This window comes from Bactrocera dorsalis, chromosome 4, assembly GCF_023373825.1.
Source record: "Bactrocera dorsalis isolate Fly_Bdor chromosome 4, ASM2337382v1, whole genome shotgun sequence".
Classification (NCBI taxonomy): Eukaryota; Metazoa; Arthropoda; class Insecta; order Diptera; family Tephritidae; genus Bactrocera; species Bactrocera dorsalis.
Genome location: NC_064306.1, coordinates 18,228,825 through 18,247,190, shown reverse-complemented (window position 1 = coordinate 18,247,190; position 18,366 = coordinate 18,228,825). Strand labels below are relative to the sequence as shown.

General features: G+C 35.5%; 1 protein-coding gene across 1 annotated transcript; it reads left to right on the top strand.

The window, feature by feature from the left end:
- Window positions 1-9,594: 9,594 nt before the first annotated feature.
- On the top strand, window positions 9,595-10,528 carry LOC125778151 (39S ribosomal protein L16, mitochondrial). Its single transcript, XM_049454732.1, has 3 exons — window positions 9,595-9,735; window positions 9,794-9,835; window positions 9,889-10,528. Exons 1-3 carry the CDS (start codon window positions 9,687-9,689, stop codon window positions 10,491-10,493), a joined length of 696 nt encoding a protein of 231 aa, XP_049310689.1. The 5' UTR covers window positions 9,595-9,686; the 3' UTR covers window positions 10,494-10,528.
- The last annotated feature ends 7,838 nt before the right edge of the window (window positions 10,529-18,366 follow it).

Genomic DNA, 18,366 nt, shown 5'->3' with positions numbered 1-18,366 from the left:
CGTTCGGCTATCCGCGACCTGCCGACCCCCCCGGTAGCTTAGAGCTCAGCTGGGATACCTGATCCCGTATGATCTAAGACCTACCAACGGGCCTAAGACCTACCAACGGGACCTGTGTGTTTCTTTTCTTTTGTGTAATAGCCCCTGACAATTTTCGTGACATGTTAATAGGATCCGAAATCTGTTTTCATACTTTATCAAGGTATTAATGCATTTTACTGCTTCCGAAAAAACTCACTTTCTGTAGATGCATATTTTTCTTGATAACTGGTTTTCAACTTTATTGTCAGACACTTCGTAATCTGCGTCATCTTCCGTATTTTGATCGTCGTTCCAATTTTCGATGGTTTCACTGCTGTTGTCAACACCAACCACCTTGGACAATAACAATTGTACCTATCGAAGTCGTCTGAATTCAACCAAGACTTTTGCAATTTAGCATATTCCAATGGATTTTCAATCTCTTTGAAGCAACGGGGGATGCGGATTTCCCAATTTTCAATGATTTCAACTTATGCGGACCATCTGCGCTCGCACACAACATAAATCTGATTTTATCCTTACCTATTTTTCGGACTTTTCGTAAATTTAATCCAATTTGCAATGATTTTTTCTGCTTTGTTAATATTTTTTAACACTAACTATAAACAACTCACAGGCTCAAACACCCATGACAAACAACGTATATACCTCGCAACACCGACAATAATTTTTTACATAGAAATTCGGGGAATTCATAGCAATTGTTTTTCTTGCCAAACAAACGGTTGGGTTTGAAAAAATAGATAAGTTGAAAAAAGTTAACCAAGAGTTAGTTTTCTAAAATAGTATATAAGCAATGAAAATATCAAAATAAAATTAGAATGAATATATTCTCACTCAAACAAAAATCTTTATTTTGCCCCCACCAGCGGTAAGAACTTAAAGATTATTTTTGAGTTTAACCGTTTGATCTTACAAATCAAACTTTTTTGGTCCTTCGAGCCGGATAAAGAGCTCGACCAAAAGTTAACTTTTTAGAGCGATACGTGGACGCTCAAAATCGGCCAATTTAGCTGAAGGTTTAACTTTCTCGCGAGTTAACTTTTGCGCGATTCTTCTGCATTTATTTCGACCACATTCGCATTTTTAAGGGTAAGGTGTTGATGAAATCTTAAAGAACATTTCTCTTATTTAAGTTTTACTTAAAAACAAACCCCTTAAGGAAATAAAAGATATTTTGCAACAAGGTATAGAAGCCACAGATTGATACGTGAAAAACTTTCTCCAAAGGATGTAAGCATCTTAACGGAAAAACGAAAATATTTTGTATTGGATAATTTTCCAATTTATTGTAAACGTAAAAACAAGAAGAACAAAAAATTTGAGTATAAAATGTACATGTTTTATAGATTGTTCAAATGTCATTGAACGTGCTTACTTATCAGCAAAGCAGAAATACTATTAAAAATAAATATCTATTTTCAAACATACATACACATGTACATAAACAGCCGCATGCATTTACATGCAATACGCATCCAATAAAAATAAAAATGCATGGGGACATAAGTTATAAATTTCCAGATCAGAAACATTAAATACACACACACACATGTTTTAAATTGTATAGTTAAAAACAACCCCATGTGCTGTGCAATACATACAAACATATACACATCCACATATATTTTGATATTTAATATAGTTTTCTAAAATAGTATATAAGCAATGAAAATATCAAAATAAAATTAGAATGAATATATTCTCACTCAAACAAAAATCTTTATTTTGCCCCCACCAGCGGTAAGAACTTAAAGATTATTTTTGAGTTTAACCGTTTGATCTTACAAATCAAACTTTTTTGGTCCTTCGAGCCGGATAAAGAGCTCGACCAAATTAAAAAATCCTGTATTTACAAAACAGGCAGAGCAATAAAAAAGCTCTGTTCAAAATATAGGCAAATTAAAACAAAAATAATTGTGAGCAGGTGTATATTCCCGCATTTTAACAACATCAAAATAATAATTGTAAGACGGCTGCATATTCCCGCATATTAGCAACATAAAACAAAAACAATTGTAAGACGGGTGTATATTCCCGCATATTAAACCGATCACATAACCCGTTCTGGAGACTAAACGCAGTGATCTAACTGCTATCCAAGAAATATTCAGCAGCTGTGAGTCGAGACACAACAAGGTCAACTAGGCGACCAAATCAATATACCTCCAACGATTTCTTTGGAGAATATCCAGCAGTTTCACAAATACGAAAAGTCTTGCGGAAAAAATCATGTGTATAATCGGGAACAAAATTCTTGATGGCCAAGCGGATTTATCCGAAATGGTGTTGCCAACGTCCAACACTTTTCCAACAAAGCAATTGCGGAATGACATGACAAATGACCGCATAAAATTAAATACACTTGATCTCCATATTGAAGAAGAAAATTCAACTCCTCAGAAAAGTAATGGATGATCTCCACAAAAGCACTACATTGAAAAGTGAAGAATATCAAACTTTTGAAAATTGTGTTTCTTCAAATGAACAATTTTCACACAAAATACTTTTCAAAAATTTTTATTGAACTTGAAAAATTGTATTTTAACATAACGGCCGAGTATTTCGAAATTCTTAAACTTTTTAAAGTGAGATTACAAGAAGGAGAGCCCGAAATCTATATATATAAAAATGAATCCCTTTTTCCCTTGGTCACGGCATCACGCGTGAATGGCTGGACCGATTTCACTAATTCTTTTTTTGTTGTATTTGTTATTATTAGGAGAAGGTTCTTATGTAAGAAAAAATTACGATTAATTGCCGGAAAACCCTTAAAAACAGCCCTTTTATTTTTCCCATACAGACATTTTCTTTTGTATATAAGTAAAAATTAATGCTTGTTTGTTATTAACGCTAAGGCTCGAGATTCGCTGAACCAATCTTCATGAAATTTTCAGAAGTTGTTCGCTGTAGATCTGGAAAGGTTTAGAAATAAAAAAAACCTTATTCTTTTCATAAGGAAAAGTCGAAAAATTGGAAAGTTCCAAAAAGTGACTTTTTTCCATACAATTATTTTTTTTTTGTTTTCCAATATTTTGATTTGTAAATTATTTGAATCGTTCAATTTCGGTCGCTTTCTTTTTTATTCCGGTTATTTAAAAGAAAAATTATTGAAAACTTTATGTGTGTTTAAGACGAAGTGATCAACTACAGATTGAAATTTGTTATGCGACCATGATAAGGTCGCGCTAATATCGGTCGGCGTTCTTTTGGGCTATGGCACACCAAGGCACATGAACGAGTACTCCCAGGATGCGATAACATACGTGTGGAATTTTGGATCGCGGTAAATCACATGCTTTTCTTTCGAAACCCCAAACTGGAAATCATGGGTATCCACTCTATCGTCGTGGCTCATCAGACGACAATGGCAGAACATTTACCATTCAACTTAGAGGAGTGAATATCGAAGTCGACAACATATGGATCATACCATATTCGTAACTGTTGTCTAATTCACATTCAAAAGTCATGTCAATGTTTGATATTGTAGTTTGGTGAAATCGATGAAATACGTTTGCGCGTCTCGCAGTTCATTTGGAGAATGGGCAAAAAGTGTTTTTCAACCCAGAGAATACAGTACAGCCAGTGGAAACACTTCCAGCTACTTTGCATGCCACTGAAGTTCGCACACTTTTCGCGATGACCATTTCGACATATCAGCCTTCAAATCCGCACCAATTATGGAATACGAACAAAATTACATTGCCAAAGACATTTTACATCGTATTCGATAAGAATTGGAAATAGGCAAATTTCGATTCCAGTGGTTTGATATCAATTCCACCTGCCTTTTGTCAATTCACTTCAACGAATTATGAACTCATCACGAATGTTTATGCCAAATTTGCTAAATTATCGTAACTACGATTGCATGAGTGCGTGCCAGTTATACGTGGCGTGTTCCCGAGTTGGAAAACCATCTTCTCTGTACATTTACGCAGCCGAATGAAACCAAAAAATGTTATTTAATAAAACGGCGTTACATTGAAAAAAATTAGAAAAATCGAAAATAAATGATTTTTAACACAACGTAAATTCAAATTTCTTTGCTCATAAATACACGAACTTGACAATTTATTTCTTAAGATAGAATTATATATAGCAAATTATATTTGTGACACAAGTACATTAATACATAAATATACACATGTAAACAATATATGAAATAAAAAGAAAATACACTCCACTAAAGTGCAATGCCAAGCAACAAACTTGCTCATAAAAATGTGAAATTCATTGCCTATTGAATAAATCTCACAAATTAGTATATACGTATATACGTAAAACTAATACAAAAATATACATTCTCCAAATTCTAATGCAAACGAGCAGCAACTGATAACAGAATATCTATGGTGTTTACGTATATGTATAAATGCATTAAGTCACACAGTGATTCTAAACAGTTGAAAAATATCAATGCGTTGGTATCTGAAGTATTCAATAAAAATATAATACTTATTTACACATATACAAGTATATGTATGTACATACTTAAGAGATTAGAATTAAGAAAGTTATCGAGGAAAGAAATTTTAATAAAGAAGATCAGAGTCAAACGTGAACTCTCACAGTACGGTGTTTTTCTGTACATTTGGTCCTTCGATCCTCTTTTTGAAAAAGAATCGAGCAAGTGCAAGTCCTAGAAGCTTTTTAAAAGAAAAAGAGCATTACTTAGCCAAATAAAAATAAATGTAAGCCGGAAAAGCAAAGGCTAGACATATAAAAATTAATTTTCGTAAAAGTTAAAAAAAAGTTTAAAAGCGTTCTTGTGGCTATAACAACAAGAACAGTGCAAAAAACAATATATATATATATATCTACAAAAACCAACTATAAAGAAGCAAATATGTAGAATTTGCTAACACGACAGAAGGAGTTGGGCGATCTAGCTGCGTTGGAGGAGCAGAAAATTCTGAGCGGAAAGATAAGAAAGGCTTCATGTCTGGAATCATATTCAGACTGTTATGAAAGAATTTACTGCAAATCATAACAAAATAATGGCTAAGAAGAGTCAAGAAGCAGAGGAATACATTGCGAAGAATTACTACGAGATGTAATGCAAACAATGGCGAATTCTATTCAGAATCTAAGAACTCAAAGTACTGCCGAAAGTCTGTCAGCAAAGAGCAGCAAGGGGCAAATAGAATCTATGGCACAAACTATTCAGGTCGAACCACCTGCTGCTTCTGGCGTTGAAAGAAAATATCAGCAACGAGCAAAAAAGCTCAAAAACACACTTAATGAAATTCAAGAAAATGAAATGAATTCTCTCGAGCAAATGAGAGAATTAAAAATCAAGCTTGAAGTACAATTGGAGATTGTTGAAGAAGCATATTTTGAAACTCAAAATATCAAATTAGTAGAAACAACTGAAGACTCTATCGAGAAACAAATAGATGAATTTCGACAAAATTATAAAATTATCACCGCAAGAATAACGGAGAAATTAAAAAATTATAATACAACACAAACAATGTGTTCTAATATTAAACTGTAGGAAATTAAAATTCCGATGTTTTATGGAGAAATGAAACAATGGTCGTCATTCCACGATCTTTTTAAAAGTTTGCTGCATGATTCGAAGCACTGTACTGAAGTGGAAAAGATGTTCCGATTGAAGACATCATTAGGTGGAGAAGCTAGTAGATTAATTCAACATCTACTAGTAACAGAAACAAATTATGAAGCTGCTTGGCAAACTCTCAAGGAAAGATATAAGAATAGAAGGCTACAATTCACAGCACAAATAGACAGACTACTTGATCAACCGGCAGCAAATGGAGAAAGTGCAGCATGCATGAAGCAGCTGTTAAATACCACCAAAGAATGCATTTATGCATTAAAGGGACTAAATCTAAATTTAAATGATGAACAAGCCATCATAGCTCGGATAGTGGTACGAAAACTAGACAAAGAAAGTCTACGTTTATACGAGCAAAACATAAAAAAGTAGGGATATGCAAAGCCTGGATGACGTCTTCAGTTTTCTGGAGCAGCAATACCAAGCTTTAGAAGCAATACGAGACAGAAAACCAGCTAAATAGTAATCAAAAGCAGCCACAGCGAACACCTACATTTTGTACAGCGGCACAAAATAATTGTGTATACTGCAAGGTTCCTGGGCATCAAATTGGTGAATGCAGTAAGTTTCAGATATTGAATACGATGAATCGAAGAAAATTCATAACAAACAACAAGCTATGCTACATTTGCCTTGATCACGTATGTATATGAAGGCAAATGTAATAATAAGAAGAAGTGCAATAAGTGTGAAAGAAATCGTCATAATTTATTGCACTTCAATGAATTCCAAAAAGGAAAAGGAGGAAGTGAAGAAAATATCACAAAAACATGTTCCACAATGATGACGAAACATTCGGAAATGGCGATACTCCTAGCAACAGCACAGATAAGGGTGAAGGCAGCAAATGGGGAGTATGCAACGAGGCATACGATGTCGAAGCACTAATTTTGCCGAAATTAGCTAGTGCTCAACCAGACAAAACGTTTAAATGGGATGTAGAACAATTGAAAAACTACACTTTAGCTGATCCCAATTTCAATAAATCGGATCGAATCTATATTGTCATTGGAAGTGATATATATGCCGACATACTAGAAGAAAGCATATTTAAAAAGGATCGAATACTAGGTCAAGCCGCGAAATTGGGCTGAATATTGTTGGGAGTTTTACAACAACCGAGAAAAAACAATACAATTTTAGCATCGGTTACCACAACATTGGAGAAGTTTTGGGAAATAGAAGACACCACAACTCCAGCAGATACAGCAGATGATGATGAATGCCTAAAAATTTTTGAAAAAAAACAACAGTGAGAGATGAAAATAATAGATTTGTTGTCAATCTACCTTTTAAACAAGAAAAAGAATTGGGCGATTCTCGCAAACAAGCTATGGCGAGGTTTCTTAATCTTGAGAAAAGGTACGCTACAAATGACGAGTTAAAACAACAATATGTGCAATTTATGAAAGAATATTCAGAAATGGGCCACATGGAAAAAGCAAGTGAAAATAGATGCGGAAAATACTATTTGCCACATCAAGCATGATTCGAGAAGACAGTAGAACGACTAAACTACGAGTAGTTTTCGATGCGTCTGCAAAAAGTACAAATGGAAGTAGTTTAAATGACATCCCCTTCATGGGACCGAGATTTTAAAAAGATATATTTGACATTATATTCAAATGGCGACACCTTACGCCATGCCGATCCCGGGGATCCCCGAATAAGGGATCTCAATTTGGAGATTCGGCGTATGGTAAACCATCATAAGCGGACGAAAGGGATAGAGCACCTGAAGTCCTGCAACTTCTCCACCGGTGTGAGTAAGCTTTGGGCTACTGTCAAAGCTTTGTCTAATCCGAAGAGACATGACGACCGAGTTGAAGTTCAATTCAATGGTCATGCCCCTTCGGCCCCGAAGAAGTGCGCGAGCTATTTTAGCCGGCAGTTTACACTGCACCCTTCGGTAGACAAAGCCAAGAGATGTGTTAACCGACGGCTGCGCAAAATGCCAAACAACTGTGCGCCGCTTACTTTCACCGATGAAGGGGTTCAGAGTGTCATCAACAAAGTAAAATCTTCCAAATCCATTGGCCCTGATGGAATCAACATGCTAATGCTAAAGCATCTAGGCTCGACGGGAGTTAGTTACCTCACCAAGGTCCTCAACTTGTCACTGACCACTCTTCAAATACCCGATGTCTTGAAAATCGGAAGACTCGTCCCACTACTGAATCCTGGGAAACCCGCCAACAAATCTTATCGCCCGATAACTCTCCTCTCACCAGTAGTGGCCTTAAGGCCTTGCTACTCTCGACTTTCACTCACCACCTGTGCCTAGCCAGTCACCAGCATGGATTCCGAAAAATGCACAGCACCACCACAGCACTTAGCGTCTTAACGCTCGGATAGTCCCTGGCCTCAACCAGAAACCACCCTGTGAGAGAACGATCCTCGTAGCGTTGGACTTGTCAAAAGCCTTTGACACAGTCAACCACACAACGCTACTGCAGGACATTGAAAAAACTACGCTTCCACCAGGGTTAAAGAGGTGGACCATGAACTATCTGAACGGTCATCAGTCATCCGTACTATTTCGAGGTGAAACATCTAAACTGAGAAGAATTAAACAGGGGTTCCGCAGGGCGGTGTCCTCTCCCCGCTACTGTTTAACTTCTGCATCTCGAAACTCCCACAACCACCAGAAAGGGTTTCCATAATCTCGTACGCAGATGACTGCACGATATTGACGTCGGCAAATGGAATTGATGGCATGTATTCGAAAGTAAAAAACTACCTCTCCGACCTTTCTCGCTTCCTCTCTGCACGCAACCTCACACTTTCCCCCACCAAATCCACAGCGACCATATTTACAAACTGGACGAAAGAGTATAAACTTGAACTAAATATTGCAGTCGATGGCGTCAAAATTCCGACTGTCAATAACCCTAAGATTTTAGGTGTAACCTTTGATAGTCTATGGTCCTTACAGAGCCGCAACAAAGTCCTTAAGTCGCTAGCCGGTAGCATATGGGGAAAAGACAAAGAAACGTTGTTGGCAACTTACAATGCAATCGGCCGGCCGGTCCTTAACTACGCAGCACCAATATGGTCTCCTGGATGCAGTGGTACGCAGATCAGGAAACTTCAGACCTGCCAGAATACTGCACTCCGGACCACGACGGGATGCCTTTTGATGTCTCTCATAGAACACCTCCACAGTAAGACGTTTATGCTTCCTGTAAAGAAGCATAATGAACTCCTCCTTAGGCAGTTCCTGCTAGTATGTTTCCGTAGGAATCACCCTTGTAGCCATCTGCTTGGAGCGGAACCGCCTCCTATGAACACCAAAAGGTCTTTCCTCGACTACGTCGACGACGTCGCACAGTATGCCGACCAGACTTCGGGTGCAACTGACTTTCGACAGGTACTGACCGCCATTCACAGTGGAGCCATCAACACCTTCACCGACTCCCTTCCCGTGAATGGCGTTCTTGGAATCAAATCACCACCTATCGCAGACGTAAAGCTCCATTTGCCGCGAGAAACGCGAGTGACCCTAGCGCAACTTCATTCTGGAACTTTGGTCCGAACCCGTCGAAAAAGCACGTTTCCTGGGCCCCCCGTTAGATGACCTCGAATGAAATGCTTGAGAAAGGTAAGTTTTAAAAAGATTTTATAATTTTTATTTAAATTCTAAAGATTTGTTACAGTTTTTTTTGTTAAAAATGTATGCAGAAAGTTCGCCAATTCACAATAGCATTCATAATAGTCATTTACAATAAATTGACCGAATCAGCCGTTCATATATCACCATATTCTGCAATGGGTGCTCTCGTGCCCTTTTATATTTAGGTATAGTATTTTTGCAATCTGGAATCTTGCAAAAGCAATTTTTCAAACCTCTAAAATGATTAGATTGTAATAGGCTAGTAATATCCAGTTGACACGACAATTATTAGTCAACTATTGCTTAACATAAGTTATAAATACCAACCAACAATCGATGTATCGAAATAAAGCCATCGACATTGTCACATTAAAAAAACATCGATAGATATCAGCCATTACTATTTTTTGTATAGATTTGAAGATATTAGTTAGAGCTTATTCAATGTGGTCAAATTTTGGAAAGCAATTATGGTGTCCTAGGCAGTTTACTGGTATTATTTTTAATTTTTATGATGGCTGTTTTTTGATATAGTGATCCTATAATTACAGCTGTTGGGATGAAATACTTTGCCCCACAGAAAAAAAGCGATTGTAAGTTTTATTATAATGTGAAAGGTTAGCTGACATATTGATATCTTTTAAAGATGTGGAGAAGGTGGAGCGGCCAAAACTAAGAGTAATGGAGAGGGTGCCTCAGTATCCCCCTAATCTCCGACCACCTAAAATGCAGAAGAAATTGAAGTTTATGAGAGGACCTGAAGTTGTTCATAATAATTTTATTCATAAGCAATATGGAATTGTTGCGGAAAGTGGTGGTCGTTTGCGATGGGGTCATTTCGAAATGCTAAGGCTTACAATTGGTCGCAAGATGGACATTAACAGAATGTTCGCCATATGGAGAGTGCCACCGCCTTGGCAACCTGTAACAAAAAAAGGACAAGGTCAACGTATGGGAGGTGGAAAAGGCGCTATAGACTATTACGTTACTCCAATAAAAAAGGGTCGTGTAATTCTGGAAGTCGCTGGTAACTGCGAATTTTCTGAAGTTAAATCTTTTTTGGATATAGTAGCACAGCAATTGCCTTTCAAAGCTCGTGTTATATCACACGACGTGTTAAATGATTTTGAGCATTCAACAATTGAAGATCCGTCACATAGTTATATAAAGTATATAATACAAAATAATTTGAGCGGTTGTCATAAGTGGTTATCTCCTGTAGATCACAAATGGTTTGGGAAGTATAATTAGTTACAATAAATGATATATTTGATTCTGTATTAAAATTTTTATTAATCGATGAATTTGTTTACAAACTTCAAGTATAGTTTAAGGCTGGAATTTTGATCAGCCTCCTCGAATATCAGGTTAAAATGTGTATGACCTGATAAATTTGTGATCGTTTTTAGCATGGTATAAAAGAGTAGCTAAAGGGACCATTCTACCCTCCTACCTCCAAAGTGCCCGTTCACAATAAAACCATCATGGACACAATACCATGTTCAGACCGGAAATTTGTAGTGATTAGATTACATTTAAGCCCTTCACTAATCAGCCCGTTCTCTCTGCGGATGGAAAGATGAAAAAACAGCCGTTTTTGCCATTCAAGAATTCACATCGCTTAATATTTATCAAAAGAAAACATTGTCATATAGTATTTTGAAGTAAAAGCCACCTTATTGTAAATATTTTACATTTAAATCCTTGGGGAATGTTTAGTTTAATATCCCATTTTGAAGAGGTTTTGCGCAAAGGGGGAGGGGGCTGGGGGCTTGCTACCCCCTTATTTGAAAGGTAATGAATGGAGCTTTTAAATAATAGCACCCTTCCCCCCCTAGGACCACGGGGGGCTCTAGGGCAGCCTCTTGAAAATAGTGTAAAATCGTAGTTTTTCCATACAATTTTCACTAATTATTATAAAATTTATGTATTTTTACGCATAGAGTGACTCCATGTTTATTATTTTGGCACGATTCCGATTACTTTGGCGGAGGGGTAAAAAAACCGAATTTCCGTATAAATGGGGTATGTGCGGATAGGGGAGCTTCTCCAGAGGAGGAATATCCAAAAATAATTTTAAAATAACTTATATTTTTCAAAATATTCACGATTAAAGATTCAAAAATTCGTACTAAAAACATGGTATTTCTCTAAGTTTCACTATTTTTTTTTACATTTTTCACTTGGAATATTTAAATATACACTTTAAAGATTGCAATAAGTTCACATTTCACTTTTATTTTGTAATATTTTACCTAAATTTATTAATTTAAAAATCACTTATCTCACTCATCGCTGCAAAGGCCGCGCTCTAAAAAAATAACCCTGGTCGAGCGAATACCCAGGGTGACCGAAGTACTTTCGCGTAGTACTCCTTTAAAAAGATAATCCTGATCCAGCCAATACCCGACGTAACCTAAGCATTTTATTATTTTAATACGTAATATTATTATATATTACCTAGTTGTTTATTAAATTTGAATAAGAAAAAATCCATTTGCATTGAAAGATTGTTCATACTCATTTTAATTTGAGATATAATTTATAGACACACTTGTTTTTATTAGAACTAAAATTGGTAATTAAAGAAAGAGGAATTATATCAAAATAGAGAAATTCAGCGAATTGCTCATATTTGCTTATTATCATATGGCAGCGCTCCATTTCCTTATAATTGTTAGCACATAAAAGATGCTCACTATGAGTGTAAAAAGTAATTTTTAAAATAAAGATTTCTTAGGTAAAAAACCTGCTAAAAGTGAAAAATATGGATTTATTTAAAAGATTATAGTGTAATTTAATTAATTTGAAGAAAAAAATGTGAATAAAGTGTGTTTATCGTGCTGAAATAGCTTCTTGAAATGTTCGAATTTTTGAATTTTAAGGTCGAATATCTCGTAAACTAAGCGTTTGCGGACCCTATAACCCTATATGTTTTTTAATGAGGAGGACTTCCTCTTTCCAACGGTACCTTCAAATCGCGGCGCCAAAGAATTCGGAATTGTGCCATAATTTTTATTATTTCAATGAATTAAAGTGGAAATCCACTTTATTTAAATAATAAAAACACTGAAAATTAAAAATTGTATATGCATCGGTAATAATGCATACAAGTAGTTGAAGTACCAAGATAACCCAACCAACCATTTATACAAGACCCCCTAAATAATAAAATTGGGTTTTCATCGCGCGATCTTTTTTTCAAATTTTGAATATATTTTCAGCATAATGTACTACATTGAAACAAGCGCCGCAGGCGAAAATTTGGAATAAAAAATCGCGTGATTTTTTATTCTAAATTTTCATTATATTTTCAGTATAATATATTACATCGAAACAAGCGCCGCAGGCAGGCCGCAGGAAGTAATACATATATTACATTGAAACAAGCGCGCAGTATATAAGACCTACCATTTTGATTCGTTGGGTTATTACTATCTTCCTTTTGTGCTTATTTTCTTCGTCGTTTGACAGTTCATATTCAGTATTTTGCTTACATTTCATGAAACAATATAACACGTAATTGAAAGCGTTTTATTTATTAAATTGTACATAAAATTGCAACTTAAAATCCATAATTTATCATTAATTCAATTAAATATATTTCAAAGAATGTGTGTGTGTTAAATTGGTTAAATTTTTTGCAAGCAATGCAACAAAAACGTCAAAAGAAGAGAGCCATTGTTTGAGCAAATGTGAAAATGTGCGTTTTTTGCTTACTTATATCTAAAAAACAAATTAACATATAACAATAAATTTACATTTAAACCAAAGTTTAATTCATTGGCTATCCGTGCTATATAAATTTAAAAAAATCCGTGCACGCATTTAAGAGGAATAAGCAGTGAAAATGAGATACTACACTAAACCCAACCCAAATCCTTTTTTATGATTGATCTTACAATACTTAATAATGTGAATTAAGCATGTTAGTTCTCAATTAATAAAAGTTTAGTTTCAATCTGGCCGTTCCAGTTATTTCAAAACTTATCCAATCTAGTGAACTGTCAAAGTTGGATAGGTGAGCGGTCCTCACATTTCCAGTGACAGGTGAGTTGGGGATCTCTTTACCTCTGCTATATATTTGTTATTGTGTGAACAAAAATAATTGAATAAAATTTAAATATTGAATAATAGCGGGATTCTGTAACCAGTCTCTATTTAAGATATTTTGGGGTAAAGTCACAATTTGTGACTAGTTACTATTCACTACACAGCGTTGATCTCAAAACATTGACTCAAATTTGAGGCCTGATAGTTCACAGGTCACAAATGAAAAAGAACTCTTGCTGCCATTTTGAATATACTGAATAGAAATCATCATAGATATTAATCGATTGACCGGTTTTTAAATTTTATAAGCAACTCAAACACGAAAAGGTTAAAAATAAATCAATTTTACATAAACTTCGTAAATGTATAAGGTTAAGGTTCAGGAGAGCGACTTTTCTGAAAACGTGCGCCAATTTTCACGGGAAAGGTCTTAAAATTTGTGTTTTTAATTCCAATTTACGAATATATATGGCGCGCTATCTATTTTTCTGTTTTTTGCAACAAATGGCATCACTGTTCGAAATTCAATTGAGCACTGGCGATACAAACAGCGATCGGGTTCGAAATATCGATACTCTCGATATTCGAGACTAAACAGGAATTGATAAAAAATAGAGATATATCATAGAAAAATATTATTAATTGGAAAAATGAAAAGAAATTAAAATATCGATATACTCAATATTCGAGTCTGAAAAAGTATAACTTATAGAAATACATAATAGAAAAATAATAATAATTGGGAAAATATAAATAAATTATATTTATTTCGAGCGCTCGAAAAAAAATATCCCTGGTCGGTCCAAAACCCCGAGGTTCATAATTCTTCTGTGTCCAAATTCTTCTTCTTTCTGCAATAAAAATTAATTATAAATTTTCCTATTATGTATTTCTCATTTTTACCAATTCTCTTTCAGTCTCGTATATTGAGAATATCGATATTTTAATTTATTTATATTTTCCCAATTAGTATTATTTTTCTATTATGTATTTCTCATGTTTACCAATTTTCTTTCACACTCGAATATCGAGAGTATCGATAATTCGAAAACGATCAGTCATGAATCAATAGTACAACAGCTGTGCCATAATTTCGAACATAACCTTGCCATTTTCGTTGAAGTGAAGTGATTGTTAAGTTTTTCATATTTTTATAAAAATAACCACCCCTATCATGCATTTCGACTTGGATTGGAATTTTCTCCGTTTAGCAATTTTGGTATCATGCGTTCCGTTCCCGTTCAGTTCAACTTCGAAATTTACAATTCTGCCTATCATGCATTTCGATCGTAGCTCCGTTCTGCTAAGTTGTAATTTTGTTGGCGGAGAACTTTTTGTGTTTTTATTTTGTTGCGAAAATTTTATTATTTGCGTGATTTTTTTTGAATTTTCTAAAAATGTAAGTAAAGCTTGTATTTAAAAGTTGTAAAAGACACGGTATTTCCAGTTTTTGCGCTCTAATTTTATTTTTTGATATGCTTTCAGGTCAAAAACAACAACACCAGAGTAATATGGAAAATTGGCAGATATGATGGAGAGTAAGCTAGATATAGCCAACGGTTTCCACCAGCGTCCTAAAGAAGATGTGCAGGATTTTTGAAAGAGGTAGCATCAAATTTACTTGCCGTCGTTTCTTCTGCAAACGTATCTAGGACATACTTGAATGCGTCCTTATTCAGGCGAACGTTTTTTTGAATCTAAATAAGTAAACAAATTGTAAGAAAATTGTCTACTTTCACGTGCAAATACTTACAGCCCGTCATTCATCTGGAAGGGATCGCACATATCTCGTAATCTTCTCCTTTCAATTCTCACCCCAGCATTCTGAGATGCGCTGGTCTCCTCCTCAACCAGTAATATCGCCGCGGATAAAGATTCCATAGTTACGTTCAATAAAAATAATAACAATATAAAAATTTTACTTTTATTTATTTTCTTTGAACAGCAGTAATTTGAGTATTTTTGCTTTGTTATGTTCCAGTTTTACATATTTCAAGGCAAACAGCTGATTTCGAAAGTGTTATAGCTCTTCCTCTTCTTCTTTCAATCCAATTGCAACGCATGATACCTAATTTCGACTCCGGCAGAGCGTAGAGCGGGAACGTAATCGAAATGCATGGTAGGGGTGAATATAAAAACCAATTTCTCTCATTGATTAACTAAACAACATCAATAATTACGTGTATATAACTTATAGAAAGTATAACATTAACCTCTAAAGATGTGTAAAGTGAAAAAGTGAATTTATCATTTCGGGAAATACGATTTTTTTTGATAAAAACAAAGAAAATATTGATTTTAATGGCACGCGCCATACATATTCGTAAAGTAGAATTAAAAGCGAGTATTTTAAGACCTTTCCCGTGAAAATTGGTGCACGTTTTCAGAAAAGCCGTTCTCCTGAACCATTACCTTCATTTTCATTCAAGTGTAAAAACATCTCTGAATAATGAAATGAAATGGATTTTGTGACGGTCACTTACAGAACAGCAAAATTGTCTCTAACTTAAAATCTCAAATTTAGAGACTTGAGACTGTATCACAGTACAGAATCGCACGGTAAAAGTTATTTTTGCACTATATAATATAACGTAAATAGTTAGAAACGAATTAGTGAAGTGTTATACTATGTTCGGACCGACATTGAAAACATGTTTTCGTGGGAAAAACTGGTTTTCGTCCATGTAAAATCTGTCAAACGAAAACATATGAAAACCAGTTTTCGCTGAAAACTTACATTCCACTCATTATAATTGGTGCCTGCTCTGGTTTAATCGATTTTTTTTGTAAGATTTATATTTGTTTACATTCCATATACAAATACAGCTGTCACTTGATATTCTCATATTAGGGGAATTCTCTTGCTCTTGCAATACCTTGCACGGTGCAGAAATTGCAGAATTGTCCTCTTGGTGCAACGGCACAACAACAAACACACCTAGAAAATTATTTGCAATCGCTGTAAAATATGTCAGACCAAAGCCCATGTTTATTTTCGTATCGTCATATATCACTAGATTCTGCAATGGGTGCTCTCTTGGCCTTGCATATTTCGGTATAGGATTTTTGCATTTTGTGTGGGCAATCTTGCAAGAGCAAGAGAATCCCCCTATTGATAGTTGTCAGTGAAAACTCATCGAAAACACGTAATCTCGGTCCGAACGACTTAGATGCCACAACATACAAATGTGTTTTCAAAATGTTTTCAATGTCGGTCCGAACATAGTATTAGTGGACATAAAAGCTAAAAATTTAAGTGTAAAATTAATTATAAATCGGAGAAACGCGTTTTAAAAAGTTAAATTTTGAAATTTAAATGCAAATATCTCAGAAACCATAAGTCAGCGGCAACTTTATATATATGTATACATATATATATCCGAAAAAAATTTAAAAGCTTCATATAAAAAAACGCTTAAGAAATGGTCAAAAAAATTTCCTGCGGTAAATTTTCTTGTGCTAGATGCAGCGCTAAAGAAATCTAGTACTAATTTTTAATACATTTTTTCAATAAAATAAAATGGCAACGCTGATTTGCGAAGAAACATGAAATCAACAATTGTTTCTTGAAGGAAATTTAAAGTAATTCTTAAATTCATCCTAAATTAGTTAAAATCATTATTATGAAATATAGTTAATTTTGAAAAGATGAATAAAACTTTCCTAACATCAACCACATTCCTTACATCGCAAGGAAAATGTTTATATACTTACACACATATGTATATTTTCTTTGTTTATTTGTTCTTGCTCTTCAAATGTGCATCATTCACAATGCGTAACCTGCTGTCAAATTTACTTGACTACAGCTCAAGAAATAAAGAATTTTTTTCTTGAGCATTTACTTGAGAGCTGGAACCCAACCTAAAGCTTAGTATGCAGCTCTCAGAAAAAAATTCTTTATTTCTTGAGCATTTACTTGAGAGCTGGAACCCAACCTAAAGCTTAATATCCAACTCTCAAGAAATGTGAAAACTTCATAAGCTTAGTATCCAGATCTCAACAAATGTAAAAACTTCACATAAAAAAACGCTTAATTATGCAGCTCTAAAAAAATCGAGTACTAATTTTTAATATATTTTTTCAATCAAATGCGAATATGGCAACCTGGTTTTGCGAAGAAAGGTCCGTATTCAGCTCTGAAGTAATTGCTCAAGAAAGAAAAAACATAATTTCTTCAAGTAATTTTGACAGCTGTTTTTCATTGGTATGATTTTTTACGTGGCGGGTCCCAAACCCAGCGCACAACCCTGCGGAGGGAATGTTTCGCCTTCTCTCTTTAGCTCGCCTTCAAACGAATGTTCTTAGGCTACCCAGAGGATACTGGTCAAAGACCGGAAGTCGTGAGCTGCTTGAGTCATATGTAAAAGAATCGTTTCTGGCCACTCCCAAGTGAATGGCGATCAGAGAACTTTCCTCATTTGCGTGAACTTCTACACAAGACTCCATCCTCCAAGCACAAGAAAATACATCAAGCTATCTGGCTGTCTCCGGATCGAAAAGCCACTAACCGGATCGATCATGTTGCGATAAACGGACATCGACTCGGACCATTATCTTGTTGCAGCCAAGATTCGCGCCCGCCTCTGTGCGGCAAAAAACGCACGTCAAGAAACACAAGGAAGGTTCGACGTCGAGAAGCTGCAATCACAACAGACAGCCGAACGATTTTCTACTCAGCTTGCACTCCTGCTGAGAGCACTCGTCAACAACTCGGTATAAGGGAACTGTGAGACGGCATTTCAAACTCCTTGCGTACAGCTGCAACCGAAACCATTGGTTTTTGGAAAGCGCAAAGGAACAGCTGGTACGACGAGGAGTGCCGTGTTGCCGCGGAGAGAAAACAGACTGCCTACCTCGCAACGTTACGATCGACCACAACACGTGCGGGATGGGATAGATACCGAGAGTTGAAGAGGGAAGCGAGACGCATTTGCAGAAAGAAAAAGAAAGAGGACGAAATGCGTGAGTATGAAGAGCTTGATAAGCTAGCCGACAGGGGTAATGCCCGAAAATTCTACGAGAACCTTCTGAAAGCCGAAGGTTTCAAGACCGGAGCATACTCTTGTAG

Coding starts and splice junctions, on each gene's coding strand:
- LOC125778151 (XM_049454732.1), top strand. CDS start 9,687: ATGTGGTCAAATTTTGGAAAGCAATTATGGTGTCCTAGGCAGTTTACT. Junction 9,736..9,793: donor GTGTCCTAGGCAGTTTACTG/GTATTATTTTTA, acceptor CTATAATTACAG/CTGTTGGGATGAAATACTTT. Junction 9,836..9,888: donor CCCACAGAAAAAAAGCGATT/GTAAGTTTTATT, acceptor TATCTTTTAAAG/ATGTGGAGAAGGTGGAGCGG.